At 33.1% G+C, this 20616-nt stretch overlaps 1 protein-coding gene across 19 annotated transcripts in view; it reads left to right on the forward strand.

Annotated features, from left to right (window-relative positions):
- KIF20B (kinesin family member 20B) overlaps window positions 1–20616 on the forward strand; it is a 67321-nt gene that overhangs the window by 4421 nt on the left and 42284 nt on the right. For 9 of the 19 annotated variants that reach the window (XM_082721870.1, XM_082721872.1, XM_082721871.1 and 6 more), the window contains 14 exons: window positions 4805–4891; window positions 4996–5112; window positions 5720–5858; window positions 6418–6602; window positions 8678–8705; window positions 9186–9413; window positions 10409–10520; window positions 11450–11521; window positions 11818–11964; window positions 12651–12813; window positions 13444–13731; window positions 18303–18442; window positions 19183–19321; window positions 20021–20249. In XM_082721870.1, coding sequence (XP_082577996.1) covers window positions 4805–4891; window positions 4996–5112; window positions 5720–5858; window positions 6418–6602; window positions 8678–8705; window positions 9186–9413; window positions 10409–10520; window positions 11450–11521; window positions 11818–11964; window positions 12651–12813; window positions 13444–13731; window positions 18303–18442; window positions 19183–19321; window positions 20021–20249 — 2074 coding nt within the window. The remainder of the gene's footprint in view (window positions 1–4804; window positions 4892–4995; window positions 5113–5719; window positions 5859–6417; window positions 6603–8677; window positions 8706–9185; window positions 9414–10408; window positions 10521–11449; window positions 11522–11817; window positions 11965–12650; window positions 12814–13443; window positions 13732–18302; window positions 18443–19182; window positions 19322–20020; window positions 20250–20616) is intronic. The other 10 variants (XM_082721877.1, XM_082721869.1, XM_082721864.1 and 7 more) reach the window with 3 other exon arrangements.

The raw sequence follows: 20616 nt of genomic DNA on the forward strand, positions 1-20616 counted from the left end.
TCAAGTATGTTGAACTATGCCTGTGATTCCCTCAAAAATGTAAAATATTCCACTATGCCCCTAGGAATTGCAGGCCTTAGTTAAATTAAAATTATTAAAATATTTAAATAAAATAAATTAAAATAACTTTAAAAAGTAAAAGTCCTTCTTTCTACCACCCTATCTACTACCACTGTTGTGTGTCTTTGTAGACGTTATTCCTTTTTTAAAAAAAAAGATTTATTTATTTGTTATTTAAGAGATATAGGGAGAAAGGAGGAGAGAGAGAGCTCCAGCAGGGTGAGCTATAGACTCCCCCACTGAACCTGCATCCTGATGCAGACTCCATTCTAGGACCCTGAGATCCTGACCTGAACCAAAATCACAAGAGTCAGCCATTTCACTGACTGAGCCATCCAGCTGCCCCTAGAGTTTATTTCTTACACATTTACTTTTCAATCTATTTATATCCTCTTTGTTATATTTTCTATTGTTAATTTTGATGCCTTAGAGAGATGGACTATTTTAAAGAATGATGGAAGGGGAGCATAAATTAAAAAAATAATACTTATTAAATATCCATCATATGCCAGGGTTTTTTACTTGAGCTCATTTAATCATACATCAAGAAAGAGGGGTGCCTGGGTGTCTCAGTTGTTTGAACATCCAATTCTTAACTTCAGCTCAAGTCACAATCTCAGGGTCATGGGATAAAGCCTCATGTCTGGGCTCTGCACTCAGTGGGGAGCCCACTTGAGGTTTGCTCTCTGCCTCTTTCTGCCCCTCCCCACCTCTTGCATTCTCTTTTTCTCTCTCTAAAATAAATAAATAAATAAATAAATAAATAAATAAATCTTTAAAAAAAATCAAGAAAGAAGGTAAAAAGGGAGGAAGGAATACGTGCCTCTTGGTATTTATGTGGAATCATGCATCATGTAGTCTTTTATGTCTGCCTTCTTTCACTTAACACAGGGGCTATAAGCAATGGACTGTTTTTGTATTGCTCACAAGCTAAGAATGCCTTTTGTGTCGAATCTAAAAAGTCATAGCCAAAATCCATATCTGGGTTTTCTAGGACTTTAATAGTTTTGTGTTTTACATTTAGGGTTGTATCCATTTTGAATTCATTTTTGTGAAGGGTATAAGATTAATTTTCCTAGATTAAGTTTATTGCATGTGGATGTTTGGTTGTTGCAGCACCACTTGTTGAAAAGACTTGTTTTTGCTCCATTGTATTGCCTTTGCTACTTTGTTAAAGATGAGTAGATTCATGGGCATCTATTTCTGGGCTCTATGTTCTGTTCCATTGATGGATTCTGTTCTTTTGCCAGTTCATTTGCTGTCTTGAGTACTGTAGCTTTATAGTATGTCTTGAAGTTGTACATTGTCAGTCCTTCAACTTTGATCTACTCTTTCAATTTTATATTGGCTTTTCTGGGCAGTCTTTATTTTTAGCTATTCTAATAGATGTAATGGTATCACTTTGGTATTTACATTTAACTTAATAACTAAAGATATTGAACATATTTTCATGTGATTATTTTTCATTAGTGTTTTTTTAAATTAAATTTAAATCTTTGCCCATTTAAAAAAATTGGGTTGTTTGTTTTTATATTATTATTTAATTTTAAGTATCGTTTATATTTTTCAGATGCATTGGTTTGTTAGGTATATACTTTATAAATATTTTTTCCCAGTTTATGGCTTGCCTGTTATCCTTTACTAGTGTTTTTTTGAAGAACAGAAGTTTTTAATTTAATCAATATTTTTTCTATTATGGATGGTCCTTTTGGTGTCATATTTAAGAAATCTTTGCCTGGGGCACCTGGGTGGCTCAGTTGGTTAAGCGTCTGCCTTCAGCTCAGGTCATGATTTCAGGGTCCTGGGATTGAGTCCCATGTTGGGCTTCTTCCTCAGCAGGGAAGCCTGCTTCTCCCTCCCCGTCTCCCTCTGCATGCCACTCCCCCATGTGTTCTCTCTCTGTCAAATAAGTAGATAAAATCTTTACAAAAAAAAAAAAAAGAAAATAAATTTTTGCCGAACTCAAGTCCACAAAGATTTTCTTCTGTGTGTTCTTTTTAGAAGTTTTACAGTTTTAATTTTACATTTAGGATATGATCCATTTTAAATTAATTTTTATATACAATGTGAACTGTGTATTCAGATTCTTTTTATTTTTTTTAAATGTATAGGTATCCAGTTGTTCTAGCCTGATTTGTTGGAAAAGCTGTGCTTTCTGTACTCCATTTCTTTTCCACCTTTATCATCAATCAGATGTCCTGTGTAGGGGTTTATTTCTCAATATTGTTTCATTTATTTGTCTGTCTTTCTGCCAGTACCCCACTGTTTTGATCATTGTAGTATTGAAATCAGGTAGTGTTGTTCTGTTAGCCCACCAAATTTTTTTCATAGTTGTTTTGACTATTCTAGTTACTTTGCATTTCTTTTTTTTTTTTTTTCAAATATTTTATCTATTTATTTGACAGAGAGAAATCACAAGTAGGCAGAGAGAGAGAGAGAGAGGAAAGCAGGCTCCCTGCTGAGCAGAGAGCCCCATGCGGGACTCGATCCCAGGACCCTGGGATTACAACCTGAGCCGAAGGCAGCGGCTTAACCCACTGAGCCACCCAGGCGCCCCTCTTTGCATTTCTTTCTTTCTCTCTCTTTTTTTTTTAAGATTTTATTTATTTATTTGACAGAGATCACAAGCGGGGTGGGGGGGGGGCGGGGGGCGGGGCTGGGGAGGGTGGCAGGGGAGAAGCAGACTTCATGCTGAGCAGAGAGCTGGATACGGGGCTCCATCCCAGGATCCTGAGATCATGACCTGAGCCGACGGCAGAGGCTTAACCCACTGTGCCACCCAGGTGCCCCTCTATGTGAATTTTAAAATGAGCTTGTCAGTTGCCACAACAAAAGCTTCTTGGGATTTTGATTGCTGTTGTATTCAATCTATAGATCAGTCTTGGAAGAATTGACATCTTAACAATATTGAGTTTACCAAAACGATGAGCAAGGTGTATCTCAATTTCTTTTGGTCTCCTTTATTTATCTGAACATTGTTTTTGTAGTTTCCAAGGAATAGCCCTTTCACATCTTTTGTCAGATTTATCCCTTAAGTATTTCATGATTTTTGATGCAATTCCAAATGGTATTGCTTTTTAAAATCAATTTCTGACTTTTTCCCCAGTATATAAAAGAATAATTGATTTTGCATATTGATCTTATGTCCTGTTACATCGCTAAACTCATTTAATAGTTCAGGTAACATTTTGGTAGATTTTATTTGATTTTTGCATATAGATATTAATGTTGTCAGTGAATGAAGACAATTTTATTTCTTCCCGATCTGGATGCCCTTCCTTTCTTTTTGGGATGCCCTTCTTTCCTTTTCCATTTCCTTTCTTTTCTTTCCTAATTACATTTACTGGATCCTCTGGATAAAAATGGTGAGAGCAGAAATCCTCATATTGTTACTTATCTTGCTATTCATCTTAGATTCAGTCTTTCACCATTAAATGTGATGTAGGTTTTTGTAAATGTCCTTTGTCAGGTGAAGGATATCCTTTGTCTCTTCCACTTTGCTGAGAATTATTATGAATGGATGTTGAATACTTATGTCAATTTCATGTCATCATTCAAATGCTTTTTTTTTTTTTAATTTATTAGAGAGAGAGAGAAAGCACGAGCAGGTTTGAGGCTGAGGGAGAGGGACAAGTAGACTCCCCGCTGATCAGGGAATTCTACCTGGGGCTCCATCCCAGGACTCTGGGATCATTCCCTGAGCTGAAGGCAGTTGCTTAACCAACTGAGCCACCCAGACACCCTTAGAGATGTACATTGCTTTATTCTTTTAGTGTGGTTATTTACCTAAATTGATTTTTCAATGCTAAATTGACCTTGCATTCCTGAGATAAAACAGTTTTGGTCAGGATGTATTATCTTATTTTATATATTGGCTATTACTTTATTAGGGAATTTTTCCATTTATCTTAATTAGGGATATTGTTCTGTAATTTCTTCTGGTGATATCTTTGTCATATTGTGGTACCGGGGTTATGTCATACTCAGTTAGTTGAAAAGTGTTTTTTTTTTTTTTTTTATTTTCTTAAAGGCTTCTCTATGATTGGTATGATTATATCCTAAAATGTTTGAGAGAATTGACTAATAAATTCTCTCAAACCAGGGACTGGAGTTTTTTTGTGGGATTATTTTGTTTATTTGAATATAAGTTGAATTTCTTTAATAGATATAGAACTGTTCAGATTTTCTAGTTTCTGGGTGCTTTTTTTTTTTTTTTTTTTTAAAGTAAGGTGTATTTAAGTAGTTCTTTCCTTTTTACTAAAAAAAAAACCCCAAAAACACATTTCTTTAGAATTATTTTAAGAAATGAACTAAACTTATTTCTTTCCCAAAGGAAGGAGGAAAGAGAATGATGTATAGCAAAAAAATTTTAGATGGAATTGAACATTTCAGTTAATAGACTATTCTGTTGCATGTAATGTATTCTAGAGTACTGTGTTTTAGTGACTTAGAGCCCTATTTTCATTTAGTTATAAAGGCAAGGATTTTATGGAAAAGAGACATATTGTAAGCTTCAAGTATAAATAGAGAAAGTAGAGGAAACAGTCTTTTGCAGTGTTTTTTTTAAAGTAGATTTGCTTCTTTTTAGACATATAAAGTGATTACAAACAGAAGAATCACAGTTTGCTTAGGGGTTCTCTGTAGTCTCAGTTAGTTATAGTAATAGCCACTTAAAGAAAGGTGATTTCTGAAAAGCCATATTTTGCATTTTTAAAATACAGTTATTTTGTTCTTCTTTTTTAAGGCAAATAGTTTGGAATCCAAAGATTATCTCCAGGTTTGTCTTCGAATAAGACCGTTTACACAGTCAGAAAAAGAGCATGAGTCTGAGGTTTGTGGTGACTTTAATTAGGTTTTACTTTCATTAAATGGACAAAATGCCATTGTTTTTATTTATTTATTGTGAGATTATTTATGTTTATTTATGTGTTCTAGGGCTGTGTGTATATGCTGGACTCACAGACCATTCTGCTGAAAGATCCTCAAAGCATCCTTGGTCGGTTAAGTGAGAAAAGCTCTGGACAGATGGCACAGAAATTCAGTTTTTCCAAGGTAAGTACTTATGTGAAACTGGAGATTTTTCTTTTAAGTAGAAGAGATTTGACTTAGGCTAAATAGCCACATAATTGTATATAATGAACTATACACATCATGTGCTTATGGAACTTAGGTATTCGGCACTGGTATTTTTCTCTAAGAGTAGGACTCAAATTTCAGGTTTATAAATATATAATTGGAAGTGAATAGATTATAGTTTTTAAACCTTTTTTTGTTTTAAGAAATGTTCTTTTCAAAATTTAGATGAAAACTTGATTGACTAGGTCAGATTTCTATCCTGAAAACTTTCTGACGTAGTTAAAATATCATGTGTATTTGTGAGAGTTGGGGATATGGCACCTATCCTAAGTATATAAATCTTGTAAAAGAGATCTTTTAAGTTTTTGAAGCATGAGGGGTGCCTGGCGGGCTCAGTTAGGGGAGCCCACAACTCTTGGTATCAGGGTCATGAGTTTGAGCCCCATGTTAGCTGTAGAGATTACTTAAATAAATAAATAAGCTTAAAAAATAAAATTTTAAAACATGAGTTATGGGGGTAGAACTGAGTATAAAAATTTACTTGAATTTTCTAAAAAGGCTTGTTTTAAAAAATGCTTATTAGGTTTTTGGCCCAGAAACTACACAGAAGGAATTCTTCCAGGGTTGCATTATGCAGCCAGTAAAAGACCTCTTGAAAGGACAGAGTCGGCTGATTTTTACTTACGGGCTAACCAATTCAGGAAAAACATATACATTTCAAGGTAAACTTATTATTTTTGCTGGAAAGGATTAAAGCACTAATATACCCTCATTCTCATAATACTTGCATGTAGTTATGTTTCCATCACCTAGTACATTTGCTCCATTTTTAATACTAATAGCATTTTGAATGTGTATTGCTGATGGGTTTTGATTCAGATTGATTTAATTCGTTTGTGAAATTGCTTTACCCAGATGATAGAGAAGGAGATGATAAAAATTCAGAAAAAGGATTTATGTGACATAGTGAATTAAGCATGGATAATCAAGGAAGCATTTTGTTTACTTTTATACTTTGTGATTATGGGTGATTGCAAATGTTATGGCTGATCTGAATGGAAATGTTCAGATTTTGCACCAGTAGAATAGTTGATAAAATGTCCCATTATACAATGAAGAGCAAAGTGATGGAAAACTGAGTAATCCTTCAGCTTCTCTTGCTTTTGTCATAGCTGTTTACTCTTGCCTATTGGTGGTATAAAAGGAACCTTGGTAATCCAGGAATGTTTTCCACTTTCCTAATACTCTAAGAGAGTATAAAACAAAAACTCTTTCTCACAGGCACAGAAGAAAATATTGGTATTTTGCCACGAACTTTGAATGTATTATTTGATAGTCTTCAGGAAAGGCTGTACACAAAGATGAACCTTAAACCACATAGATCTAGAGAATATTTACGGTTATCACCACATCAAGAGAAAGAAGAGGTTGCTAGCAAAAGTGCATTGCTTCGGCAAATTAAAGAGGTATGGGAGTAGTCTAGTATGTGAAAAATATATACATTATGATCTTCTATAAGCTCTTTGTTTCAGCTTATATTAGAATATTTTGTGATGGTGGTGGTGGTGGTGATCATTGTCTTTTCTTTTTGAGAAAAGTATAAACTTGTTTTGCTTTATATTATACAAATAACAGAAATGTTTAAACAGTACACATGTGAATGGTTCTGAAATTTTTTTTTGGTTGTAGGGACTACTATATGTAATGATTAAAAATTTTTTAATTGTAGAAGTAATTTGTACATACAAAATCTAATCAAGGGACTGTGAGAAATAAAAAGTGGGAATTTCTTATAACATTAAATAAATTATAATTTATTATAAGAAATTATAAATTTCTTATCTGTTAGGTTATATTGGCCTCTTTTCTTTCTTTCCTCAATCAGTTTTTCACAGAAAGGTTTTTTTTTCTTTAAAGATTTTATTTATTTATTTGACAGACAGAGATCACAAGTAGGCAGAGAGGCAGGCAGAGAGAGGAGGAAGCAGGCTCTCTGCAGAGCAGAGAGCCTGATGTGGGGCTCCATCCCAGGATCCTGGGATCATGACCTGAGCCAAAGGCAGAGGCTTTTACCCACTGAGCCACTCAGGCGCTCCACACAGAAAGTTTTTTGTAAAGGAATATTTGTTTATTCCTGTTTCTTACGGATTTAATGTTCCATTTTCAGACATTTATCCTATTCAAGATTGTTAAAACTAATAACAGTTTTTATAGATAGTTGCATAATATTGATGGGGTTCTTTTTTTTTTTTTAGACATTTAGAAATCAGGGATTCAAGGTAATAAAATATTTTTTGCTTAGTGAGTTCAGAATTTAGAGCCCATGATTAAGATCTCTGAAAGTAAAATAGTGAGTATAAATAAAAATTATGGAAATTGTAGGGAATAGCGAGGAAAATTCTTAGAGGAGATGGAAGTCATTAATCATGAAAAAACTTCCCTCACAAGTTATCCAGTTAAAACATAGTCTATGAAGTTATTAAAATATTAGAAAAATGAAATCACACTTTCATATATTGTTTGTAAAATGTGTTTTTAGAAAATGGTTTGGCAATACTGTGAGTGAGAACTTAAAAATTTTTCATATCTTTTCATCCACTAATTCACATTTAGGGATATGTCCTAAGGAACTAATTAGAGTACAGAAGAAAAAAATGATAAAGTTATATATCTTAGTATTATTTTACTGACATAACTTTGTAGATGATCTAAATGGTTAGTAGTAGGGGAATAATTAATGTATTTCACATCTTTTCAGTTACACAGCCACCATTACTTGTTTATAAATAATTTTTTAAACATAGTAAAAGTAAAAGCTGTCAGTGTAATAAGTGTGGAGAATAGAATAGAAAGGAATATATTGAAATATTACTAGTAATTGTGAGTGGCAGGGATCATATGTGATGATATTCTTTTTTCTTTTTTTTGAAGATTTTATTTATTTACTTGACAGAGAGATAGAGAGCACAAGTAAGCAGAGCAGCAGGCAGAGGGAGAGAGAGAGAAGCAAGCTGTCTGCTAAGCAGGGAGCCTGATGCGGGGCTCCATCCCAGGACCTTGGGATCATGACCTGAGCCGAAGGCAGCTGCTTAACCAGCTAAGCCACCCAGGCGCCCCTGATAGTCTTTTTAATACTCTTTTGTGGTTTCCCAGATTTCTTTTTTTTTTTAATATTTTATTTATTTATTTATTTGACAGAGATCACAAGTAGGCAGAGAGGCAGGCAGAGAGAGACAGAGGAGGAAGCAGGTTCCCCGCTGAGCAGAGAGCCCGATGTGGGGCTTGATCCCAGGACCCTGGGATCATGACCTCGGTGGAAGGCAGGGGCTTTAACCTAGAGCCACCCAGACGCTCCTCCCAGATTTCTTATTTTGAGACTCTGTTATTTAACTGGGGGAAAGAATTAAGAGTGGTCATTGAAATTGAGTAGATGAAAGGTTGTGATTTGTATGGTGACTTATTCAGATAGACAATCAATGTACTGGTTATTTAACCTTAACTAAAAATGGTTTTTAACTTAAAAAAAATTGTTCCTTTTTAGGTTGTGATGCAGAATGATAGTTACGATGGTAAGGTTTCCTTTCTCACTTACTTTTCAAATGTTTATTATATGAAATACATTTGAATAGCTTTTAATTTTTGAATCACTCCTAGTGACTTAATTTTTTTTAATAACAATAATTATAAGAAAATGGTACATACTATATGAAATATCAGTCACTGTAAAGTTTTATTTGGATTTAATATCATGAGGAATCCCTTTCACTTGTAACTTTCATGTAGAATTCAAGAGAGATACTATTTTTTCTTTGTCCTTTACAGGTGATTTCAATTTGATTCATTGGAATTCTTTCAAAAAGAAAAGAAAGATAAAAAGGAGCCAAGCTTTAATTCATACAGAGTTTTTTTTAAACATCTGTTTTGGTCCAATATGTATTTAACCTTGCCTAAAGATTTAAGGTTACTTAGTTTTTCAGGTTCTTGATCTGTCTTGTGTCAGTTTTAGCCTGTTTTTAAATTTTGTGTTTATCCTTTTTTATTTTTTGTAGGAAGTTTAACCAACTCTTTGAATATCCCAGAGTTTGAAGAATCCATGAAAGACTGTGAACAAGCTAGCTTGAATATGGATAATAATATAAAATTTTCTGTGTGGGTTTCTTTCTTTGAGATTTACAATGAATGTATTTATGATTTGTTAGTTCCCGTATTATCTAAGTTCCAAAAGAGAAAGATGCTACGCCTTTCGCAAGATGTAAAGGGCTATTCTTTTATAAAAGGTATAGTAATTAATGCTTTTTATTTTACTGCTCTGAAGTTTCTTTCTAGACTTTGTTACAGCAAGCTGGAGATAGAAAATTTTTATATTAATCATTAACATCAACATAGTAAGAGAAGTTTGTGCTTTGGAGGTATGTTTTGGTATGTTAATTAAACCTGAGTGTAAAGGGGTCAGGGTTGATACTGTTTTGCTTGAGTTTCATTGGTAGATTTTGGGAGGTGGGAAAAGCTGTGTGTGTTGGTATTCACATTAATTTGCAGCTTTGTAGCAGCTGTGAAGCTATGGAAATGTATCTGCTCTTCCACAGTGGTGTTTTTCCAACTTTATAAAATCACTACTCAAAGTAGAAAGTACATACATATATTAACATTATCTAGTAATTAACTAGATAACTAGATAATTATCTAGTAATTAACTAGATAAACTAGATACTAGATAATTAACATTATCTAGTTTGCATGTGTATATATATATGCATATGTATTTACAACTGAGAAGTTTCATTATTTATACTTACCCTTAGTACAAGGAATACTCTTTGATATTTTTCTGAATTCTGTTTCATTTTTATAAAATGCTGTTTATGACTCTAAATTTGACTTCATGATTGACTAATGAATTGCAATCTGCAGTGTTTCACATCTAGGTAATTTTGTAGGTTTAATCTATAATATGCTTTGTCTTCATCTTTTTTTTTTTTCTGGATGTTTAATTCTAAGGAGTTTCTTCTATTTTCAATTTTCCCTTTGGACTACTGTTGAAAAACATCTGTGTTTGTATAACTTAAATATTGGAAAATAATTATAGTATCCTCCTCATGTGTATCTCTTCTAGTGGAATATAGAATGTGTGAGTGGATTCCACCTAGGGGTTGTTATTAAAAGATTTCATTATATGTCTTTGGGAAAAGAGGTTACAAATCTCTAAAGAGATTACATTGTATAACAAATGCTGTTTTTATAAAGTGGTAAGTGTCCTCTTTACTTTTCAAAGATCTACAGTGGATTCAAGTGTCTGATTCCAAAGAAGCGTATAGACTCTTAAAACTAGGAATAAAGCACCAGAGTGTTGCCTTCACCAAACTGAACAATGCTTCTAGTAGAAGGTAAAGAGGAAGCCCTGCTGTGTGAACTTGAAGTACCCAGGGTATTCTGTGCTATTATAAATACAACTAAGATTAAAGTGGGCAGTAGGTTCTCTGATATGTTAAATGAATTCATGGGCGTAAAAAATATTTTATTAAGAGCAATGAACACAAAAGATTATCAGGACTATTTATTGTTCTAACAAAATGCACTAATTTGCATAAAGTCTCTTAGGTATTTTTATTCTTTATGTGAATATCTAAGCTCAATATTTTAAGAGTTGCTTACAGTATGCATCTCAAGGGGTTAAGGAATGATGTTTTTGAAGGAAGGGATGGAGGCTTGAGAGACAAAAGGAAATAAGTTTAAGCAGTGAAATATTTATTTATTTATTTATTTATTTATTTATTAAAATATTTTATTTTTTATAAACATATATTTTTATCCCCAGGGGTACAGGAGCAGTGAAATATTTAAAACAGGCTGTCTCTTAAGGGGGAAAGAGCCCTGTCCCCCATACTCAGTATGGCTTGAAGATAGTGTATGATCCAGATAAGCCTGTATTTGGGCCTAATGTATGCTTTACTTTAAGTGTATACTAAAAGAAAATTAGTATATATACCATTTTAACTGATAGCATAATCTTTGCAAGTATATTGAGATTTTATTATAAATGATTTCACTAATAGAAGTTCGAATGTTAAGAGAAGGAGAGGGTTCAGAGAATTTGGGGCTTAATGAAAGATAAGATATTTGGTTTTAGGGAATTAGGTATGTAGGTGACAGTGGAACACTGGATTGAAATATCTGGCAACTAGTTGGAAAGTACAGTGCTGGAGGTATGGCTAATAATAGGATATAAACGTTGATTTAGATGCATATGTTGTCTGTTTAGAATATAGAAATTAAAAATGAAAGATAACATTTGATTTTTCTATATTTCTTTTAGTCATAGCATATTCACCATTAGAATATTACAGATTGAAGATTCTGAAATGCCTCGTGTAATACGAGTCAGTGAGTAAGTTGAGCATTCTTTAAGTTGTAATTATTTTGGGGGCGCCTGGGTGGCTCACTTGGTTAAGTGCCTGACTCTTGATTTCAGCTCAAATCATGATTTTAGGATTGTGAGATTGAGTCCAGTATTAGACTCTTCACTAAGCGTGGAGCCTGCTCAAGATTCTCTCTCTCCCTCTCCTCCTCAACCCCCACTAAGGCTCTCTCTCTATCTCTCACTTAAAAAAAAAAAATTGTAATTATTTTGAATTGTTTTGTTTTGAAGAACTTTTTATAGTTTTTTTTTTTTTGTTAATTCAGATTGTGTTTATGTGATCTTGCTGGTTCAGAAAGAAGCATGAAGACACAGAATGAAGGGGAAAGGTTAAGAGAGACTGGGAATATCAACACTTCTTTATTAACTCTGGGAAAATGTATCAATGTTTTGAAAAACAGTGAAAAGTCAAAGTAAGTTGCTGGAAGTGCAATGGGTATATTAAGTATTAATAATATTTAAATTTTCAAGTCTTATTTTAGAAAGTTCTTCTTTGTTTTTAACCTGCTTTTTTGTAATGGCTATACATGAAATATGAAAGAAATACTAGAGTTCTTGGATTAAAAAAACTGAAATGAAAAAACAATGTCAGTCGATGCCATTGGCTCATCAAGTAAACATAATATTTTCCATCGCAAGTATATGTCAATAGACACTAGAGATAATAAGCTTCTCATAATCCTGGCTTAGCATCTTTAACCACTTTATTCTTACTAATCATTTTGTTCTTTTAGATGTAATAGATTTCTGCATTAATTAGCATTTTAAGCTGAATGAGTTGTAATTAACCTTTATCATTTTTAGTAAAGGTGTTTCATGGCATATATTATAAAATTTCTTAACATTAGAAAACACAACTCACTTCAATTTGATTTTCTTAACATTTTGTCTTGTGAGGTATTGTTATTGTTGGTATTATTATCAGCAGTATTTAAAGACAATAGTAGGAATAAACAAAATTACTTTTCTGTTTTATATGCTAGTCACTAACCTAGAAGTCCGTGATAGCTAGATCAATTATTTCTTTGTAAAATTTATTAGCATTCTTACTTCATGAGATTTGTTTTAACTTAGAGTTTTTTGAAAAATTTTTCCATAGGTTTCAACAGCACGTGCCTTTCCGGGAAAGCAAACTGACCCACTATTTTCAAAGTTTTTTTAATGGTAAAGGGAAAATATGCATGATTGTCAACATCAGCCAATGTTATTTTGCCTATGATGAAACGCTCAATGTGTTGAAATTCTCAGCCATTGCACAAAAAGTAAATATATTCACATTTCTGCAGAATTTATTAAGTCTCTTATTAGAATGTGAACCATTTTTTCTCAGCATGGCTAATACATTTTGCACTTAAAACTGTAAACCTAGGAAATAATTGAAGATTAAAAATGTAAATGTTTGACCAAGTAAGAGGACATGTGACAAGATTGAAAGTTATCCCTTGTGTTATTATTTTTTCTTAAAGATTTATTTATTTATTTTAGAAAATGTCAGAGCGGGGGAGAGCGAAAGAAAGCATGGGAGGGAGAGGAGCAGAGAGACAGGGAGAGAGAAACCCAAACTGACTCTGAGCTGAATTTCGAGCCCAACATGGGGCTCACAACCCTAAGATCATGACCTGAGCTGAAACTTGAGAGTTGGATGCTAAGCCAAGGGAGCCACCCAGGCACCCCCAAATTATGAGTATTCTTGTAATGGATTGACTGCTCCACCACCCATCTAATTCACTGTCTAATCAGGAAGCCCTTCTGCTAGGAGCCCTTCTGTATGTTTGTTTGCATAGGTCTTTTTTAAATGCTAGAATTGTCATTTGACTTAAATTTATGAAATTATTTTTTCGTCGACAGTTTTTCCTTTTCTGTTTTAAAAGTCACATTGGATATTTTAACAGGTTTGTGTTCCAGACACTTTAAATTCTTCACAAGAGAAATCATTTGGACCTGTCAAGTCTCAAGATGTATTATTAGACATTAATAATTCAGTTAATAAAATATTAAATGTAAAAAGATCCACAATTTCATGGGAAAGTGGTCTAGAAGATGTGGTGGAAGATGAAGATATATTTGAGGATTTAGAAAAAGGTGAAGAAAACCAAAGTATGGAAACTGAACTTACTGATGAAGATCTAGATAAAACACTGGAGGAAGATAAGGCTTTCATTAGCTACGAGGAGAAGAGAGTATGTATTAAGAACTTGTATTTCTAAGCTTGTAATTATTATTATTATTGTGAAGTTAGATTTAATAATACTTAAATCTCCCTGTCTTCTAATTTTTTTCAACAATGTGCTAAATTTTTTATATATCTCAGCTTTATATTTTGAAAGAAAATAATTTTTTAAAGATTTTATTTATTCATTTTAAATTTTATTTATTTATTTGACAGAGAGAGAGAGATCACAAGTAGGTAGAGAGGCAGGCAGAGAGAGAGGGGGAAGCAGGCTCCCCGCTGAGCAGAGAGCCTGATGCGGGGCTCCATCCCAGGACCCTGAGATCATGACCTGAGCTGAAGGCAGAGGCTTAACCCACTGAGCCACCCAGGCGCCCCTAAAGATTTTATTTTTAAGTAATCTTTTCAACATGGGACTTGAACTCACAACTCCATGATCAAGAGTTGCAAACTGTACCAACTGAGCCAGCCAGGTGCTCCTATAATTTGAAAAATTTTAAACCCACAGAAAGACTAGTACAGTGAAAACTCATTGGATTTTTAGTTAACATTATACCACGTTCAATTCTTTATATGGTTGTGAATACACATTTTTTGCCTGTACCATTTGAAAATGAGATATAGACATAATGAATGATACCTTACCACTACTTCACTGTGTTTCCTAATACTGTAGACATAATCCTTATGATCACAAGACCATTTTCACACCCAAGCAATTTAACATTGATAGAATAATCTGTTATACTGTCCATAGTGAGATTTCTTCAGTGATTCTACTATGTCCTTTATAGGCACTTTGTTTTTGATCTACAACTGAAGTTAAAAAATTGCTTTTGATTGTCATGTTTCTTATGTTTCTTTAGTTATTTGTAATCCCACAAAGATATTTTTTGAGAAGTTAAGGCTAGTTGTCTTGTAGAACACCCCCAATCTGGATTTCTCTGATTTTTCTTCATGATTCAGGTATTACACTATTATCTAGGTCACGTTGTGAATTTCATATTGCATCCTATATGGAGACACAGGATACTTGATTTCCCCATTCTTGGTGATGCTAGGTTTTGCTCATTTGGTTAAGGTATTGTGTTTCAGATCTCTTTTCATTGTGAAATTGTATCACCTGTGTGATGATACTTTTGAGACCATATGGATGCCTTCTTCTGCAGTATCCTTTCACACAATGATTCTGGCATACTGCACCAAACTTAGTTTGCAGTCTTAAGTACAAGCACTCAAAATGGCCACCTAGTACCAATTAGTCTTTCTTCAAAAACAGGAATTGGTTGTTCGTCTATATATTTATGGTAAATAAATAAGATTGAATGGTGGTAATTTTAGCCTCTGTTCAGATACAGTTCACACATTTATTTACATTGTATTAATCTGAGATTTAGGTCATGTTCATATTACTGGTTCCCCTCATTAATTGGCCATAACTACATCTGTATATATGGAGTCTTCTTAACCATTGTCCTAGGTACCCTGATAACCATATGCTCATGGGTGTGCTTTAAAAGTGTTGACAAGGGGCACCTGGGTGGCTCAGTGGGTTAAAGCCTCTGCTCAGGTCATGATCCCAGATTTTTTTTTTTAGCAAAAACTTTATCATGCGCTAATAATGATAAAACATGAATTGTTGAGAATTATTAAAATAAGGCGATTTCCCAAGCTATTCCCACATTCATGCATATTTCTCTAGGTCCCCTGCTCAGCAGGGAGCCTGCTTCCTTTTCTCTCTCTGACTGCTTCTCTGCCTACTTGTGATCTCTGCCGAATAAATAAACAAAATCTTGAAAAAAAGTAAAATAAAATATAAGTGTTGACAAATCTCACGTCCTAGTACCCTTGGACTGTAGAAGTCAAAGTAGATGGATGATATATTGGTTTAAATATTCTTGTTTTAATAATTTAGTTCAATGTCCCTGAAGACCATTATTGCACATGTGTTGTTTGGAAATGCGAATGAAAGCTTCAGATGCTATCCCAATCTATCTGTTCACTGTGATGGGATCTTGCTTACTGCGGACCTCTGTAATGTAATGCTTTACCTCAGTGATAAAAGGAGCGATCAGTAGGCCTAGTTTAGTTTGTAGTAATTTTCTCAAAGCTGAAGTTTATATGTGATGTTGATTAAAGTTGAAATGTTAGTAAAATTTCTGAATTTACCAGAGGAAACTAATGCTTCAGTTTATAATTGATTATATCGTATAAGTGCATATCTCCCTATAGCATTGATAAAATAAAAATTACATCAAAGTGAAAAAAAATTACATCAAAGTGTATTATAATATTTAACTTTTATTTTATTTTAATTTTTATTTTTTTGACAGACAGAGATCACAAGTAGGCAGAGAGGCAGGCAGAGAGGAAGAAGCAGGCTCCCTGCTGAGCAGAGAGCATGATGTGAGGCTCGATCCCAGGACCCTGCGGTCATGACCTGAGCCGATGGCAGAGGCTTTAACCCACTGAGCCACCCAGGCGCCCCTATAATATTTAACTTTTAAAAATGAAACTGATTAGACTGCTTGCTTTATATTATTAGCATTTTAATTTGCATTAAAAATCATTATGAGATACATAGATATTGGCATATTGATACTTATGGTTCATTTAGCCAGAAAGACCAGATTTTTTTTTTTAGCAAAAACTTTATCATGCGCTAATAATGATAAAACATGAATTGTTGAGAATTATTAAAATAAGGCGATTTCCCAAGCTATTCCCACATTCATGCATATTTCTCTAGGTCTCCTGCATTTCTTCTTTAGTCATTATAGTTTATTATTTTATTATATTTTTTAAAATTTAAATTCAATTTATTAAACATATAGTGTATTGTTAGTTTCAGAGGTAGAATACCCAGTGTTCATTACATCACATGCCTTAATGTCCACCATGCAGTTACTCCACCACCCCTCTTCCAGCAACCTACAGTTTGTTTCCTATGTTGAAGAGTCTCTTATGGTATGTCTCCCTCTCTGATTTCATCTTGTTTTATTTTTCCTTCCCTTCCCCTATGATACCTTTTTGTTTCTTAAATTCCATGTATGAGTGAGATGATATGATGATTGTCTTTCTCTGATTTCACTTAGCATAATACCCTGTAGTTATATCCACATTGTTGCAAATGGCAAGATTTCATTTTTTTGATGGCTGAGCGCAGTATTCCTGTGTGTGTGTGTGTGTGTGTGTGTGTGTGTATGTCTTATTTATCCATTCTCTCTTGATGGCCGTCTGGGTTCTTTCTATAGCTTTGCTATTGTGGATATTGCTGCTAAAAAAAATAGTGACACCTAAGTGGCTCACTCAGTTAAGCTTCTTACTCTTGATCTCAGCTCAGATTTCATTACAGCTTATTGTTTTAAACAGTGGGAAAATGTGGTTGTTTGAAATTATAAAAGTATTATCTAATCATGGTGGAGTCTGGAAAAAGAAAAAGAGGGAAACTAAATATAAAAATCTCTTTACATACCAGTCATGTTAATGGTTTTTTACTGCACATTACACTTTTGTATGCTGATTTTCTTCACTTGAAAGTGCAAATTGTGCAAGATTGTGCAAAGTATGAATTAATAGTATGTCATTATTGTTCATTACAGTAGGTTTCTTTGTGATTGCACCATAATTGAACCAATCTTTTTATGTTTGACTTTTCAATTAGGTTTCACTTTTCCTTAATTAAATATAATCGCTACTACAAAACAATACTCTGATAACAATTTTCACAGCCAAAACACTGGGTCCTGTTATATAAGTATTTACTTGGTATAGTTTCATGGGAGAATTAAAAAGTCAAAAACATCTATAAAAAATATTTTCAGATATAAAATTGAGACACTGAAAGATCTGTAGCTTTGAGAGAGTTTACTGATTAATTTATTATTGAGAAACTTTAAATAGAAATCTTAAGGAATATGAGGCTATTATCTGATGCTCTAATTTATTTTGTCATAGATTTGTATTGGCCAGGTTAAGTGTTAATTGATTTATTTATCCATTGTCCATATTATATGATTATGTATGCATTTTCCAAAGTCTTGGAGTTGTTGCTTACATTTGGATAGTTATAAAAGCCTAGTAAGATAAGTTTATGTTACATCTCTTTTTTCCATTTTGGAAAGTGTTTTGGAAACACTTAGGCTTTAGATCTTGACTAATTTAAAATCCAACCTTCAGCACTTTCCACAGACTTGTTCTTTACTTTCTTCACCTTTGAAATATGGATGCTGCTACCAACCTCACAGAGGTTGTATGGATTGAAAAGCATCAAATATGAACTCTTCAGAGTAGTTTCTGGTAGATAATAGATTTTTAGATTTTTTTTTCCTTTTTTTCCCTTTCTTTGTGTAGCCTCATGGTAATACATTTGAGTTACTGTAAGTATATTTTTAAAATACAGAGAGGTCCACTTGATATTTCAGAGTAATGAATTTCTGCAATATTTTCAGTGAGAATACTACCATTATTGAAAGAATGCATAATTATGGTCACTAAATGAAGAGTTATTTTTGAATGCTCAGACTGTAGTATTTCTTTTGGGATATATTTATTCTTAGGATTTTAATATTTATGTTTTAGAAACTATTAGATTTAATAGAAGACTTGAAAAAAAAACTGATAAATGAAAGAAAAGAAAAGTTAACACTGGAATTTAAAATTCGTGATGAAGTTACACAGGAGTTTACTCAATATTTAGCTCAACGGGAAGCTGACTTTAAGTAAGTTATTTCTTTATGTCCTAGTAAAAATTGAGAATTTTATTTGTTCAGAATTTTAAAAAAGTTATTTATTTATATTAAGTGGCTTCTGAATTCTGACCTTTCTGCGGGCTTGAAAGTACTTGCTAATCCTTACAGTGTTTCAGAGTTGTACATGAATGATTTAGAATCTGCTTTTAGTTTTTAATGTTCTTAATCTTAGAAATTTATTATTATTATTTTATTTATTTTTTTCATCATGGTAAGTGTACTCTTTAATCCCCATCACCCATACGACCCATCCCCCTACACACTTACCCTTAAGTTTGTTCTCTGTGGTTAAGAGTCTGTTTCTTGGTTTGTCTCTCTTTATTCCCTTTGTTCATTTGTTTTGTTTCTTAAATTTCACATACTAGTGAGATCATATAGTATTTGTCTTTCTTAGACTTGTTTTGCTTAGTGTTAAAATCTTTAACTCCATCCATTCTGTTGTAAATGGCAGTATTTCATTCCTTTTTATGGCTAAATAATATTCCATTGTGGTGTGTGTGTGTATGTGTGTGTGTGTGTGTGTGTGTGTGTTTATACCACATTTTTATGCATTTGTCTATTGATAGACCCTTGGGCTGCTTCTGTAGTTTGGCTATTATAAATAATGCTGCAGTAAACAGCATGTGTCCTTAATCTTGGAAATTTAAAAAAATTTTAAAAAATTCAAAAAGTGTTGCTTTTTCTTAATGGGATTAATTTGTGTTATGAAGGGAAACTCTCCTTCAGGAACGAGAGATACTTGAAGAAAATGCTGAATGTCGTTTGGCTATCTTCAAGGATTTGGTTGGTAAATGTGACACTCAAGAAGAATCAGCAAATCAAGATTGTGCCATGAAAGCTGAAACCAAAGTATGTTAACTGAAATGTTAAGTCCAGTGATGTTTTTGGTGCCAGCATGTAGTGTACCACATCTATAATGAAAAAACATTAAAATACTTTAGAATTTTCAGAATATTTTGCTGTGATGAAAGCAAAAGCATTATATATAAAAAGAATTGCTCTTGCTGGCTGACTGACCATTCCCTGCTGTTGAGGAAAAATTATCTTTTTCTGTTGCTTCCACTGAAATTGATGTCTTTTGGGCATTGTTTGATTTTTTTTTTTTTTTTTTTAATTACTCAGTTTAGGGGCCTGGGTTGGTTATATCCTGGCTCTTTCTGTCAGATCATCTTTTTATGTCCCAAACATGGTTTGGCTCTTGGACTGAGTTGTGATAATGGAGGTTTGTTTCCTCAACTGTCCCAACAGAGAATTAGGAGACTTACAAGTGAAACTATACCTGAACTGATGTCATAATTGTTCTATAATGACTTCTAGCTTATGACTTTTTTTTAAAGAGTGGAACTATGTCTCCCATTCCATAAAACAGAAAATGCATAATGGAACACAGCTTTTTCATAATTGGAGATACTTTAATATACATTATTGGAAAACATTTTAAGTTGTGAATTTTTTGCTACATGTTAAAACTGTCTAAATCAGATAGTGCCACATTGTAAGAGTGAAAGCCACTGTTAACAATAGGCATGTGGTTTTTGCTATTTTTAGGAAGCACATAATCATGTAGGAATTGAAGATATTATTGATTCTCTTCAAGATGATGTCACTGATATTAAGAAACAGGCTGAAATTGCTCACTTATATATTGCATCTCTTGCTGACCCCCAGGAAGCTATTGCTTGTTTAGAAATAAAATTTAATCAAGTTAAGGCTGAATTAACTAAAACCAAAGAAGAATTAATCAAAACCCAGGAAGAGTTAAAAAAGAGAGAAAATGGTAAGTAGAAGTATCTTACCATATTAGATGTTACAAATGTATACAAAGATAGTTGGTGAGTATAAGAGATTTATGTAGCTTATTTACTAAGTGACTAGAAGATTCTTTGATCTAGATAATATTTAATTAAAATTTAACATTTTAGTGGCTTTGTAGTACTTTACTATTAAAACCTTTTTTTGCCTTTATTTACTTTCAGACTAATATTAGTAGAAAATGTACTTCTCAAAAAAAGCTAAACAAAACTAAAGAACAACAACCATCAAACTAAGCATTAGTTTTATGAGCAAATAAAGAAATCTTACAGGAAATTGTAATGCTGTGAATTTTATTCTGTATTTTTTATGAATTGTCATAGTGTAGTATA

The sequence above is a fragment of the Mustela nivalis genome (genome assembly GCF_964662115.1).
Source record: "Mustela nivalis genome assembly, chromosome: 2".
Classification (NCBI taxonomy): Eukaryota; Metazoa; Chordata; class Mammalia; order Carnivora; family Mustelidae; genus Mustela; species Mustela nivalis.